The sequence below is a fragment of the Convolutriloba macropyga genome, chromosome 3 (genome assembly GCF_964194025.1).
Source record: "Convolutriloba macropyga chromosome 3, txConMacr16.3, whole genome shotgun sequence".
NCBI lineage: Eukaryota > Metazoa > Xenacoelomorpha > Acoela > Convolutidae > Convolutriloba > Convolutriloba macropyga.
The window spans coordinates 15,457,406-15,470,678 of record NC_134470.1 but is presented as its reverse complement, the minus strand read 5'-3'; the positions used below and the strand labels follow the sequence as shown (position 1 = coordinate 15,470,678).

The window sequence follows — 13,273 nt, the reverse complement described above, 5'->3', positions numbered from 1 at the left end:
TTAATAATGTGAATATTTTTGTATGATTTTTCAATAAATCCTCAGCAATCAATGCCCAAAACTTTACTAAAATCACAATACCCTTAGCTTTCTTTCTAAAAATTTGTAAAAATCCCTTTGATATTAATTTAATACATTAAAAAATTTGGGCTTACAAAAATTGGAATAAATTAACATTACTTCATTCACAAATTCCCCCTGGTATTCATCCAACGTTGCCTGACGTATCTAATGTTTTGTCTCAACACCTATTTTCATTTTCTTTTTTGTTATATCAAATATGTGTGATCATAATAATGAGCTTCTGACTTCTTTTTGGCTTTTGCTTGTATACATCAAAACATGCCAGTTCAGTTTTAGTTCAATTATAGATTGTTATACTCGGCCATTTAATTGTTTGTGTGTCGCTGTGTGTGTATGTGTGTCCGTTTGTGTGTCTGCGTGTTTGTGTTTGTGTGTGTGTATGTCGTACATGGCGCATCATATGCTCTATTGAGGCTCTGACAAATTATACGAATTTGTCAACTAAACTTGCAACCTTTTCTTTTTCTCGCAACTGGCTTATGTACATCAATACATGCCAGTTCAGGTTTAGTTCATTTATAGATTGTTATACTCAGCCATTTAAGTGTATGTTTGTCGCTGAGTGTGTATTTGTGCCCGTTTGTGTGTCTGTGTTTTTGTGTTTGTGTGTGTATGTCGTACATGGCGCCTTATGCGCTCTATAGAGGCTTTGACAAATTATGCGATTTTGTCAACTAAACTTGCAACCTTTTATTTATCTCGCAACTGGCTTATGTACATCAATACATGCCAGTTCAGATTTAGTTCAATTATAGATTGTTATACTCGGCCATTTAAGTGTATGTGTCCATGTGTGTGTGTGTGTGTCCGTGTGTGTGTCTGTGTGTTTGTGTTTGTGTGTGTGTATGTCGTACATGGCGCATCATATGCTCTATAGAGGCTCTGACAAATTATACGAATTTGTCAACTAAACTTGCAACCTTTTCTTTTTCTCGCAACTGCATTTTTGTAAGAACGATATCAAGTTGTTTTACGTGTCTTTATAATTATAACAACAAAGTTTGCAATCTCTAAATTAAACATTGCAAGGAACAGTTCACTAGAAGAAACCATTTTTTAGTTTTTTTTTGAATATTGAAACATATTTTAGTTATAATTCTCATCATTTAGTTTCCTAATAAATATAATAATTATCCAATCAAGAAACTATTCGATGCTCTGGCATAGGACAGTTGAGGCAATGTCAATATTTTGCCACCCCACCATTGCGACAATTTTTGTGGAATTTTAAAAATGCCCCCTTGGAAGTTCTCAAGTGCTCTGCGCGAATGATAAATAATCAGATATCAATCTAATCACAGTTCAAAATTTCATTTAAAAATTTCCTTGAGAATTTACCCAACAATCATTGAAAAATTTTCAAAGTTATAACTGATTTCACTTAAAATCGAATTAGAGAGTCTTGATTGATGTTCATTCAAATGTTTCAACAATAATCGCACTAATATTCATTAGAATAATTTCAGAAACATAGCTGTCAAATTCTTTCAATTTATAACTCAAAAAATTGCCAAAGTTTCATTCAAAGACTATTACTAAATCCCCCAATAATAATGATGTCAATAAAATTCGTATGATTTTTCGTAAAAAATTTACGAATTTGTCAACTAAACTTGCAACTTTTTGTTTTTTCTCGCAACTGCTTTCTGTAAGAAAATAAATATTTTCAACTAAAATTTTTGAAATGTTTTTGATATTTTCTATTTTTTTGATGACTTTACGTGTCTTTATACCTATAACAACAAAGTTTGCAATCTCAATTAAACATTGCAAGGAACAGTTCACTAGAAGAAACCAGTTTTTAGTTGTTTTTGTATATTGAAACATTTTTTACGTATAATTCCCATCAATTAGTTACCTAATAAACACAATATTTATCCAATCAAGAAACTAATCGATGCTCTGGCATAGGACAGTTCAGGTAATTTCAATGTTTTGTCACCCCACCACTGCGACGATTTGTGGAATTTTGAAAATGCCCAATTGGAAGTTCTCAAGTGCTGTGCGCGAATGATAAATAATCAAATATCAATCTAATCACAGTTCAAAATTTCATTTAGAAATTTCCCTGAGTAGCTACCTAATAATCATCGAAAAATTTTCAAATTTATAACTACTTTCACGTAAAATTGAATTAGAGAGTCTTGATGTTCATTCAAATGTTTTCACAAAAATTCCAGTACTATTCATTAGAATAAATTCAGAAACATAGCTGTGAATTTCTTTCAATTTATAACTCAAAAAATTGCCTAAGTTTCATTCAAACACAATCACTAGTTCCCCTAATACTACTAAAGTGAACAATTTTCGTATGATTTTTCAATAAATCCTCAACAAGCAGAGCCCAAAACTTTACTAAAATCACAATACCCCTAGTTTTTTTATATTTTCAACCAAAATTTTTTATTTGTTTTCGATTTTTTTGTTTTTTTAATGAATTTCCGTGTCTTTATACTTAATACAACAAAGTTTGCAATCTCAATTAAACATTGCATGGAACAGTTTACTAGAAACCAGTTTTTAATTGTTCTTGTATATTGAAACATTTTTTAGCTCTATTTCCCATCAATTAGTTACCTAATAAACATAATAATTATCCAATCAAGAAAATATTCGATGCTCTGGCATAGGAAATTTAAGGCATTTACAATGTTTTGCCAACCCACCATTGCGACAATTTGCGGAATTTTGAAATTGCCCAATGGGAATTTGTCAAGTGCTTCGGGCGAATGATAATTAAGCGAATATCAATCTAATCGAAGTTCAAACTTTCACTTAAAAATTTCCCTGAGAATCTACCTAATAATCAATTGAACATTTTCAAAGCTATAACCAATTTCACTTAAAATTAAAATAGAGAATCTAGATGTTCAATCAAATGTTTAATCCCACTACTATACATTAAAACAATTTCAGAAAAAAAGCTTTGAATTTTTTTCTATTTATAACTCAGAAATATGCCTGATTTTCATTCAAACACTATCACTAATTCCTCTAATAAAAGTGTGATTACTTTGGGCTTGTTTTTTCAAAAAAATCTTAACAATCAATGCCCAAAACTTTAATGAAATCACAATAACCCTAGCTTTCTTTTCAAAAAAATAGCAAAAATCCCTTTGATAATAATTTAATACATTCACAAATTTAGGCTTATAAAATTTGGCATGAATTCACATTACTTCATTAACAAATTCCCCCAACTATTCATCCAATGATGCCTGACATATCTAATATTTTGTCTCAACACCTCTTGTCATTTTTATCTTGAGTTACTGATAGTTACTGGAGAGTTACCGCTCATGAGTTTCGTCCAGTCATTAAGAATTCTTTCGACACAGATCAGGGTGTCAACCATTGGGTTATTCCAAATCCTTTCTCATTATGAAGAGTTCAAGAGATGTCCCTAATTAACTTTTTTTGTTATATCAAATATGCGTTATCAAAATAATGAGCTTCTGAATTTTGTGGCTTTTGTATATATACATCAATACATGCGCCAGTTCAATTTTAGTTCAATTTTAGATTGTTTTACTCAGCCATTTAAGTGTGTGTGTCCATTCAAATGTTTTCACAATAATCCTAGTACTATTCATTAGAATAATATCAGGACCATAGCTGTGAATTTCTTTCAATTTATAATTCAAAAAATTTCCTAAGTTTTATTCAAACACAGTCACTAGTTCCCCTAATACTACTAAAGTGAATAATTTTTGTATGATTTTTCAATAAATCCTCAACAAGCAGTGCCCAAAACTCTGCTAAAATCACAATACCCCTAGTTTTCTTTAAGAAAATGCTAAAATCCCTTTAATATTTTAAATTAATACATTCGAAAATTTTGGCTAATAAAAATTGGAATCATTTCACATTACTCCAGTCACAAATTCCCAGTGGTGTTCATCCAATGATGCTTGACGTATCTAAGGTTTTGCCTCAACACCTATTGTTATTTAGTTTTTTCGTGAGTTAGTGGGAATTACTTTGGAGTTACCGCTCATGAGTTTCTTCCAGTCGTTAACAAATCTTTTGACAGAGATCAGGGTATCAATCATTGAGTTATTCCAATACCTTCCTCATTATGAAGAGTTCAAAAAATGTCCCTAAATAATTTTTTTTGTTATATCAAACATGTCTGATCACAATAATGAGCTTCTGACTTTTTTGTGGCTTTTGCTTATATTCATCAATACATGCCAGTTCAGATTTGCATCATTTATAGATTGTTATACTCGGCCATTTAATTGTTTGTGTGTCGCTGTGTGTGTATGTGTGTCCGTTTGTGTGTCTGCGTGTTTGTGTTTTTGTGTGTGGATGTCGTACATGGCGCATTATATGCTCGATAGTGGCTCTAAAAAATTTTATGAATTTGTTAACAAAATTTGCAACTTTTTGTTTTTCTCGCAACTGCCTTTTTGTCTGAGAATAAATATTTTCAACTTATATTTTTCAAATGTTTTTGATGTTTTCGTTTTTTTGATCAATTTACATGTCTTTATACTTATAACAACAAAGTTAGCAATGTCAATTAAACATTGCGTGGAACAGTCCACTAGAAACCTGTTTTTAGTTGTTTTTGTATATTGAAACATTTTTTAGGTATAATTCCCATCAATTGGTTACCTAAAAAACATAATAATTATCCAGTCAAGAAACTATTCGATGCTCTGACATAGGACAATTGAGGCAATTATAATGTTTTGCCACCCAACCATTGCAACAATTTGCGGAAATTTGAAATTGCCCAATTGGAAGTTCTCAAGTGCTTTGGGCGAATAATTAATCAAATATCAATCCAATCAAAAATCAAAATTTCACTTAAAAGTTTCCCTGAGAATCTACCTTTTAATCATTAGAACATTTTCAAAGTTACAACTGATTTCACTTAAAAGTAAGATAGAAAATCTAGATGTTCATTCAAATGTTATTACAATAATCCCACTACAATACATTAAAACAGTTTCAGAAACATAGCATTGAAATTTTTTCAATTTATCTCTCAGAAATTTGCTTGATTTTCATTCAAACACTATCAATAATTCCTCTAATAACAATGTGATTATTTTTGGTTTGTTTTTTCAAAAAAGCCTTAACAATCAATGGCCCACACTCTACCAAAATCACAACACCCTTAGCTCTCTTTAAAAAGATTGCAAAAATTTCTTTAATATTAAATTAAATCATTCCTAATTTTTGGCTATTAGCAATTAGAATAACTTCACTTTATCTCATTCACAAATCAATCCTAGTGTTTATCCAATGATGCCTGACGTATCTAATGCTTTTGTCCCGACGCCTAATTTCTTTTTCTTTGATCTTGAGGTACTGGGAGTTATTGGGGAGTTACCACTCATGAGTTTTTTTTAACAACTCATTATTAGACATTATTACACAACTCATTATTAACAACCAGTCATTAACAACTGGTCATCACATATCAGGGTATCACCATTTGGGTCATTCGAATTCCTTCGTCACTATGAAGACTTCAAGAAATGCTACCTCATTCCTAGTGACAATATTTTTGTTGATTCAATTATGTGTGATCAAAATAATGAGCTTCTGACGTTTTTTGTGGCTTTTGCTTGTATGCATCAATACATGCCAAATCAATTTTAGTTCAATTAGAGATTATTACACTCGGCCATTTAAGTGTGTGTGTGTGTATGTGTGTCCGTGTGTGTGTGTGTTTGTGTTTGTGCGTGTGTTTGTCGTACATGGCGCCTTATATGCTCTATAGAGGCTCTGACAAATTATACGAATTTGCCAACTAAACTTGCAACTTTTTCTTTTACTCGCAACTGCATTTTTGTAAGGAATAACATATTTTCCAGCAAATTTTTGAAATGTTTTTGAATATTCAAAATTAAATTGATTTTTTCATCAAAACTAAAAACAATATTGACTTATTTTACGTGTCCTCATATTTATAACAACAAAGTTTGCAATCTCAATTAAACCTTGCAAGTAAGACTTCACTCGAGAAAACCAGTTTTTAGTTGATTTCGTTTATTGAAACATTTTTTAGGTATAGTTCCCATCAATTGGTTACCTAATAATCATAATAATTATCCAACCAAGAAATTATTCGATGTTCTGGCATAGGACAGTTAAGGCAATTTCAATGTTTTGGCACCCCCCACAACTGCAACCATTTGTGGAATTTTGAAAATGCCCAATTGGAACTTCTCAAGTGCTGCGGGCAAATGATAATTAATCAGATATCAATCTAATCACAGTTCAAAATTTCATTTAAAAATTTCCTTGAGAATTTACCCAACAATCATTGAAAAATTTTCAAAGTTATAACTGATTTCACTTAAAATCGAATTAGAGAGTCTTGATTGATGTTCATTCAAATGTTTCAACAATAATCGCACTAATATTCATTAGAATAATTTCAGAAACATAGCTGTCAAATTCTTTCAATTTATAACTCAAAAAATTGCCAAAGTTTCATTCAAAGACTATTACTAAATCCCCCAATAATAATGATGTGAATAAAATTCGTATGATTTTTCGTAAAAAATTTACGAATTTGTCAACTAAACTTGCAACTTTTTGTTTTTTCTCGCAACTGCTTTCTGTAAGAAAATAAATATTTTCAACTAAAATTTTTGAAATGTTTTTGATATTTTCTATTTTTTTGATGACTTTACGTGTCTTTATACCTATAACAACAAAGTTTGCAATCTCAATTAAACATTGCAAGGAACAGTTCACTAGAAGAAACCAGTTTTTAGTTGTTTTTGTATATTGAAACATTTTTTACGTATAATTCCCATCAATTAGTTACCTAATAAACACAATATTTATCCAATCAAGAAACTAATCGATGCTCTGGCATAGGACAGTTCAGGTAATTTCAATGTTTTGTCACCTCACCACTGCGACGATTTGTGGAATTTTGAAAATGCCCAATTGGAAGTTCTCAAGTGCTGTGCGCGAATGATAAATAATCAAATATCAATCTAATCACAGTTCAAAATTTTGTATAGAAATTTCCCTGAGAATCTACCTAATAATCATTGAAAAATTTGCAAAGCTATAACTAATTTCACTTAAAATTGAATTAGAGAGTCTTGATGTTCACTCAAATGTTTTCACAATAATCGCACTACTATTCATTGGAATAATTTCAGAAACATAGCTGTCAAATTCTTTCAATTTATAATTCAAAAAATTGCCTAAGTTTCGTTCAAACACTATCACCAGATCCCCCAATAATAATAATGTGAATAATTTTCGTATGATTTTTCAATAAATACTTAACAATCAATGCGCAAAACTTTATTAAAATCACAATACCCCTAGCTTTCTTTAAAAAAAAATGCAAAAATTCTTTTAATATTAATTTAATAAATTCACAAATTTTGGCTAAAAAAATTGGAATCATTTCACAATACTCCATTCACAAATTCCCAGTGGTGTTCTTCCAATGATGCCTGACGTATCTAATGTTTTGTCTCAACACCTATTGTCATTTTCTTTGTTCTTGAGTTACTGGGAGTTACTGGGGAGTTACCGCTCATGCGTTTCTTCCAGTCATTAAGAACTCTTCCGACACATATCAGGGTATCAACCATTGTGTTATTCCAATTCTTTCCTCACTATGAAGAGTTCAAGAAGTGTTCCTAATTAACATTTTTTGTTGTATTGAATATGTGTGATCAAACTAATGAGCTTCTGGCTTTTATTTTGGCTTTTGTTTGTATACATCAAAGCATGCCGTTTTAGTTTTAGCTCAATTATAGATGGTTAGACTCCGCCATTTAAATGTGTGTGTCCGTGTGTGTGTGTGTGTGTGTGTGTGTGTGTGTGTGTGTGTGTGTGTGTGTGTGTGTGTGTGTGTGTGCGTGTGTGTGTGTATGTGTGTTTGTATGTGTGTGTGTGTTAGTGTGTGTGAGTGTGTGTGTGTAGAGAGAGGGGCGGGGGGGGGGGGGGTGGAGAAGGAGGTCCAGTCTTCAAAAAATCCCTCTTTCTGTTTTATCCAGCACTAAACTCCCGAATCAGCTTAGAAAAGCTGACTATTGGCAACAACAACAACACTGTCAGCAGTTCTGACTTCGGAAAGGTCTGTCTAAAGGGATCTGCTCAGTTCCCACTGGGATTTATCAAATCCACAGATACCCTGGATATCAAGACACGAATTTGGATGCAACTGGGACCACTTAAGGCACACATCACGTTTCACATTTATTATAACTTAAATTAAATATTAAATTAAATCATATACGTATTATGCGGTTTTATAAAACTATTGTCATTGTAAAACCTGCTATTTTACAGTGGAAATTTTTAAAATTTTGTTGTCCTAATACTACTTTCATTAAAAAGTTTCAATAAAAGTCAAAAATTTTCAATCCCGAAAAGCTTTAAAAATGATGCAAATATCATAAAAACTAAACAAATTTGCGACTGGTTTGCCTGCCTAATTCCAATAACCGGCGATTAATCATTGGATATGAAGAAGTAATAATAGAACTTTCGTTTATAAAGAAATTTAAATAAAAATTTTTTTATGAAAGTCAAATTAATAGAAGTCTCTCTGATAAAGACTTAAGCCTACTAATTTCGTTGAAATTTTGTCGTCTAAAACTTGTAAGATCCATAAGAGGAAAGTTTCATTTCAAAAGCTTTTGGTTGACAGTGGATTTTTACTTCCCTATTAAAGAAAAGGGTGAAACGTGATTTGAATTTGGAGACTGAGCTGACATGTGAGTCAATCCATATGTTGTTGAATGAGAAGTTTCTCAAACTCAACGAGGAGGCAGAGGATGACTACGACTATGACTACCACGATGATGTTTTGAGTCTGGTGAAAGGCGTCTTCAGTCATTTCGACAAGACTTGGTACGTCGTTTGAGTTCACTTATTCTTCTGCATATGGTAGAACAATTTATTCTTCGTTTCCTTGTTTATTTATTGATCTGTATAGATTGTCAATACCGAAACTAACGGGAGCTGAAATTTCCGACAATTCTTGATAACTCCCCGTGTTGAGAATTTCATCGGATTCAAAGAAATCGTCGGTTTTCATCGGTTTTAATTTGCGGAAACCGATCGGTATAGATCGTCAGTAGATCTAGATAGTTCGTGCTTTATATTATGAATTCGAATGCAAAACCTGGTTCAAAGGTGACTTTTAATATTTGACAAATTGGTATGTATTGTCATCTCATATCGAAAACAATCGGCTATGTTGCCATGATCCTGTTTCTTGATACACATGCAAGGAACTTGCAAGTTTGTACTATGTCTATATAAACAACAGCTGCAGTAGTTAAAAGTCATATCGTTGCTGAGGTACCAGACAAAAACTAACTTCAAAAGTGACAAAAATGACTGATCAGAAACACTCTCGTGCAAATTTGTCGCTAATGTGTAACACTGAGAATAAGCGATCATCCTAAAAAAAGTGACTATAGTCACCAAAAAAGAGCAATGCTGCTCATTAAAAGATCAGTCTGAAATGTGGGGGAATAAAAAGAAAAAAAAACAGCTGAGAACATGCTAATGTGGGCCTAATGCTGTTCCACTGCGATTACACAGGAAGCACAAGTATTATTGTTGTGTTAGTCTTTTCATTAAGTGCTCGAAATGAACATTGAGATTAATCGGGTCAGTAGAAGGTCGAAACTAGGAATCTTTTCTGCTAGCGCGCCACCCCCGCTTAGTTTTGCACCCGCATTACACATGTTTAAACATTCTGTTTAAATAAAGTAAGTTTATATATGAACATATATAAACATTATGCATCTATCAAAAGCTAGCACTGTTGTGGTTTGATGGTATTAAGTATTTCAAGAAAAAATTGGTTCATATAACGTAAGCATCAATAAAAGTTTCTGTTTTATATCTTTTTGGTTATATTGGCTGTAATGAGGGCTGCATTTTTTTCTAAGGAACTTTTGATGCCTGGTCGTTTTTAATTTTTTTGTAAGATATTAGCAACATATGATCCAGTTCCTCTTAGGAATGTAAGCAGTGCATTACTTCTCAATTCTCTCCCCAGTGCATTCTCACCATCTTTTCAATGTTAATGTATTGACGGTGAGTTTATTTAATGGAACAATGCTCGACAAAGGCCATAGTTCAAATCACACTTCGTGAAACGCTGCTTGCATCATAAAAACAAGGTCTGCTTCTTTTAAGTTCGCCGTTTTTTACACTCGCACTGCTGTTCGACCGTTTCTTACTATAAAAAATGTGACAGAACGGTAGAAAAAAAAGAACATTCTTTTTACGCTTTTTTTTTTACTTCTTCTCCATTCTCCATTTTTTTGTTCTGTAGTATATATACTAGAGAACAAAAAATGGAAAGAAGTAAAAAAAAAGCGTGAAAACAATGTTCGTTTTTCTACCGTTCTGTCACATTTTTTATAGTAAGAAACGGTCGAATAACAGTGCGAGTTCTGTCCGCTCAAATTCCGCTCATTTCTTGCATTTTTATTCCGCTCAAATAAAAACCGGAAATTCCGCTCATTCTGGTCAAAAAAAATGCAAGGGCTTTGAGCGGATTTTGCTAAACCTTCCGTTCAAATTCCGCTCATTTCTTGCATTTTTCCCCGCTCATTCCTCGGCACGGGTATCAGTCTGAATGTATGTCTAGCACCCTGCGTGACATCTGCGGACTGCTCTCCCCAGGCACTGACCTGCGCAAGACTATTGACTACCTCGTGGAGTTGTCAGATAGCAGGAGTGAAGACTGGTGGTTCCTCTCCAAGTACAACAATGCCTCCTCCTCCTCCTCCCCTTCCACCTCCTCCTCTTTGGACAATATCTGCTCAACTGACTTTCTGCTTGGAGAGACTGTGTCTGTTGACAGATGTTTTAAGTTGGACACTCCAGCTAGTGCAGACATGCCTTGGCTATATGAGATGGTAAGATAATTTTGGCTTAAAAATTAGAGTTATTATTCACTCAATCTGCCCAACTTCATACAATTAAAAAATAAACGGATGGTCAGTATAGTATGGACAAAATAATTGGTTGAATTCACTGAGCTTGTATTCATTTGTGTCTAATTGACATGTCGTTAACCGCAATTTTGGAAAACAGAGACAAATTCAAGCAAATTTGATTGCTAAAAATATGCATTTTGTACATAATGTTATGTTAGATAATGACATTTCCACCAATATATATATATATATATATATATATATATATATATATATATATATATATGTGTGTGTGTGAGTGTGTATGTATGTATGTATGTATGTATGTATGTATGTATGTATGTATGTATGTATGTATGTATGTATGTATGTATGTATGTATGTATGTATGTATGTATGTATGTATGTATGTATGTATGTATGTATGTATGTATGTATGTATGTATGTATGTATGTATGTATGTATGTATGTATGTATGTATGTATGTATGTATGTATGTATGTATGTATGTATGTATGTATGTATGTATGTATGTATGTATGTATGTATGTATGTATGTATGTATGTATGTATGTATGTATGTATGTATGTATGTATGTATGTATGTATGTATGTATGTATGTATGTATGTATGTATGTATGTATGTATGTATGTATGTATGTATGTATGTATGTATGTATGTATGTAAGTATGTATGTATGTATGTATGTATGTATGTATGTATGTATGTATGTATGTATTAAGAAAGAAAATTTCCTCTAATTTGCATACGTTTTTCACACTTGCTGTTAATAAGATGTCACTTATAAACAAATGAATAAAAACCTAATCTGTCAATGGAATAGAAGCTCTAGCATTATTACTGGCCAATTAGGAAGACAAATTGCAAAAAGGAACTTGGGAAAATTTGGTTTTGAAATTGGAGCAATTAAATAATAGATAAATTAAAGAAATTGATTTTACATCTAATCGTACCTGAAATGTTGCTAAAAACAACGCTTAAAGTTAGTGGAAACATGTTGCACTATTAGTATCACAGCAAAAAACTTATTGAGAGTTAACTGAACAAAAATATCGATAACAATAAAAAAATCAATTAACAGTCAGGTAAAATAATTTCTATCAAGCAAGACCATTACTCAAAATACAAAGTTAAAGAAAAAAATCATCAAACTCTGCAATCATCATTAGACAGAATTCCAACGTTAAATAATCACAGTGTCAATAATTATTGCTACAGAATTGTTTTCGGAATCAAAAGTAGCATAACCCAATTTAAACAAGTACAGTTTTTAAAGGCAAACGTCTAAAAATTCGCTGCCTGGACTTGAGTGACTGCATCATTATATCACAATAGTAAATCGAAGATTCAATACTGTTTGATGGTGAACATATGCTGAACATTAGGTTTTGGTTTTTCATTGTATTCACAATAGAATAACAAAAGGAAGTACAATAATGAAAATTTTTGTAAGTTTGAATTTTTATTTTGCTTACCCGGAGCATGACAGGAGCATTTTACAGTTGTTATATTCGTTTTACTTAGTCAGCTGCTGATGGTTTAATTTTCAAGCATAGCCTAATAAGTTTTTACGGAGTTCCGGTTTATGGCTTTTTCACTGCTATTCATTGATAAAACAGTTAAGAAATTCGTAAATTTCATAATATAACGCAAAACTTCAATTCATTGTTTCCGAGCTCAGCTGTAAAATCTACTCTGATTTTGTAAAATTTTTTAATAAGTGCCGTGATCAGCACTCTGATCATAGAAAAAACCAAAATAAATTTTTTGCGATCCAGTTTTGATAATGATGAGATTCAGATCCCGTTAAGATTTTATCTCTTTATTTGGCATCTTAATGCAATTTAGTGCACTTCTATGTGAGGACTTTATTGTTATTTTTAGATCTACTTCCCAGGCTAATGCGAGTGTAGATGGAACGTTTTTGTTAAAGTTAATTGAATTGTTTGCTTTTTCATGTGTACTTTTAACACCCATTTAAGTGGGTTTCTAAATTTTTCATTGGTTGATATGAAAAATATAATTTTGATGTTTGAAGTTGCATTCTGCGTTGATATTTTAAAAGTTTTGATTCCTCTGCAAATGTAATGAATAATAGTTCAGAGCACACATGATCAACTATGCTTTTCAAATGAATTTTTGATGCAAATTCGTGCATCTGTATGATATCACGCGCTATGTGTTAATTTTCCACAAAAAACAAAAGCTGATTACATTTGTTAGCTTATTTATACTGAAAGGCAAAATTTTTCAGAAATTTTGAT

General features: G+C 31.9%; 1 protein-coding gene across 1 annotated transcript in view; it reads left to right on the top strand.

Annotated features, from left to right (window-relative positions):
* LOC142336892 (uncharacterized) overlaps nt 1-13,273 on the top strand; it is a 28,608-nt gene that overhangs the window by 12,936 nt on the left and 2,399 nt on the right. Inside the window, exons 3-5 of the mRNA XM_075385862.1 lie at nt 8,076-8,257; nt 8,786-8,934; nt 10,694-10,964. Coding sequence (XP_075241977.1) covers nt 8,076-8,257; nt 8,786-8,934; nt 10,694-10,964 — 602 coding nt within the window. The remainder of the gene's footprint in view (nt 1-8,075; nt 8,258-8,785; nt 8,935-10,693; nt 10,965-13,273) is intronic.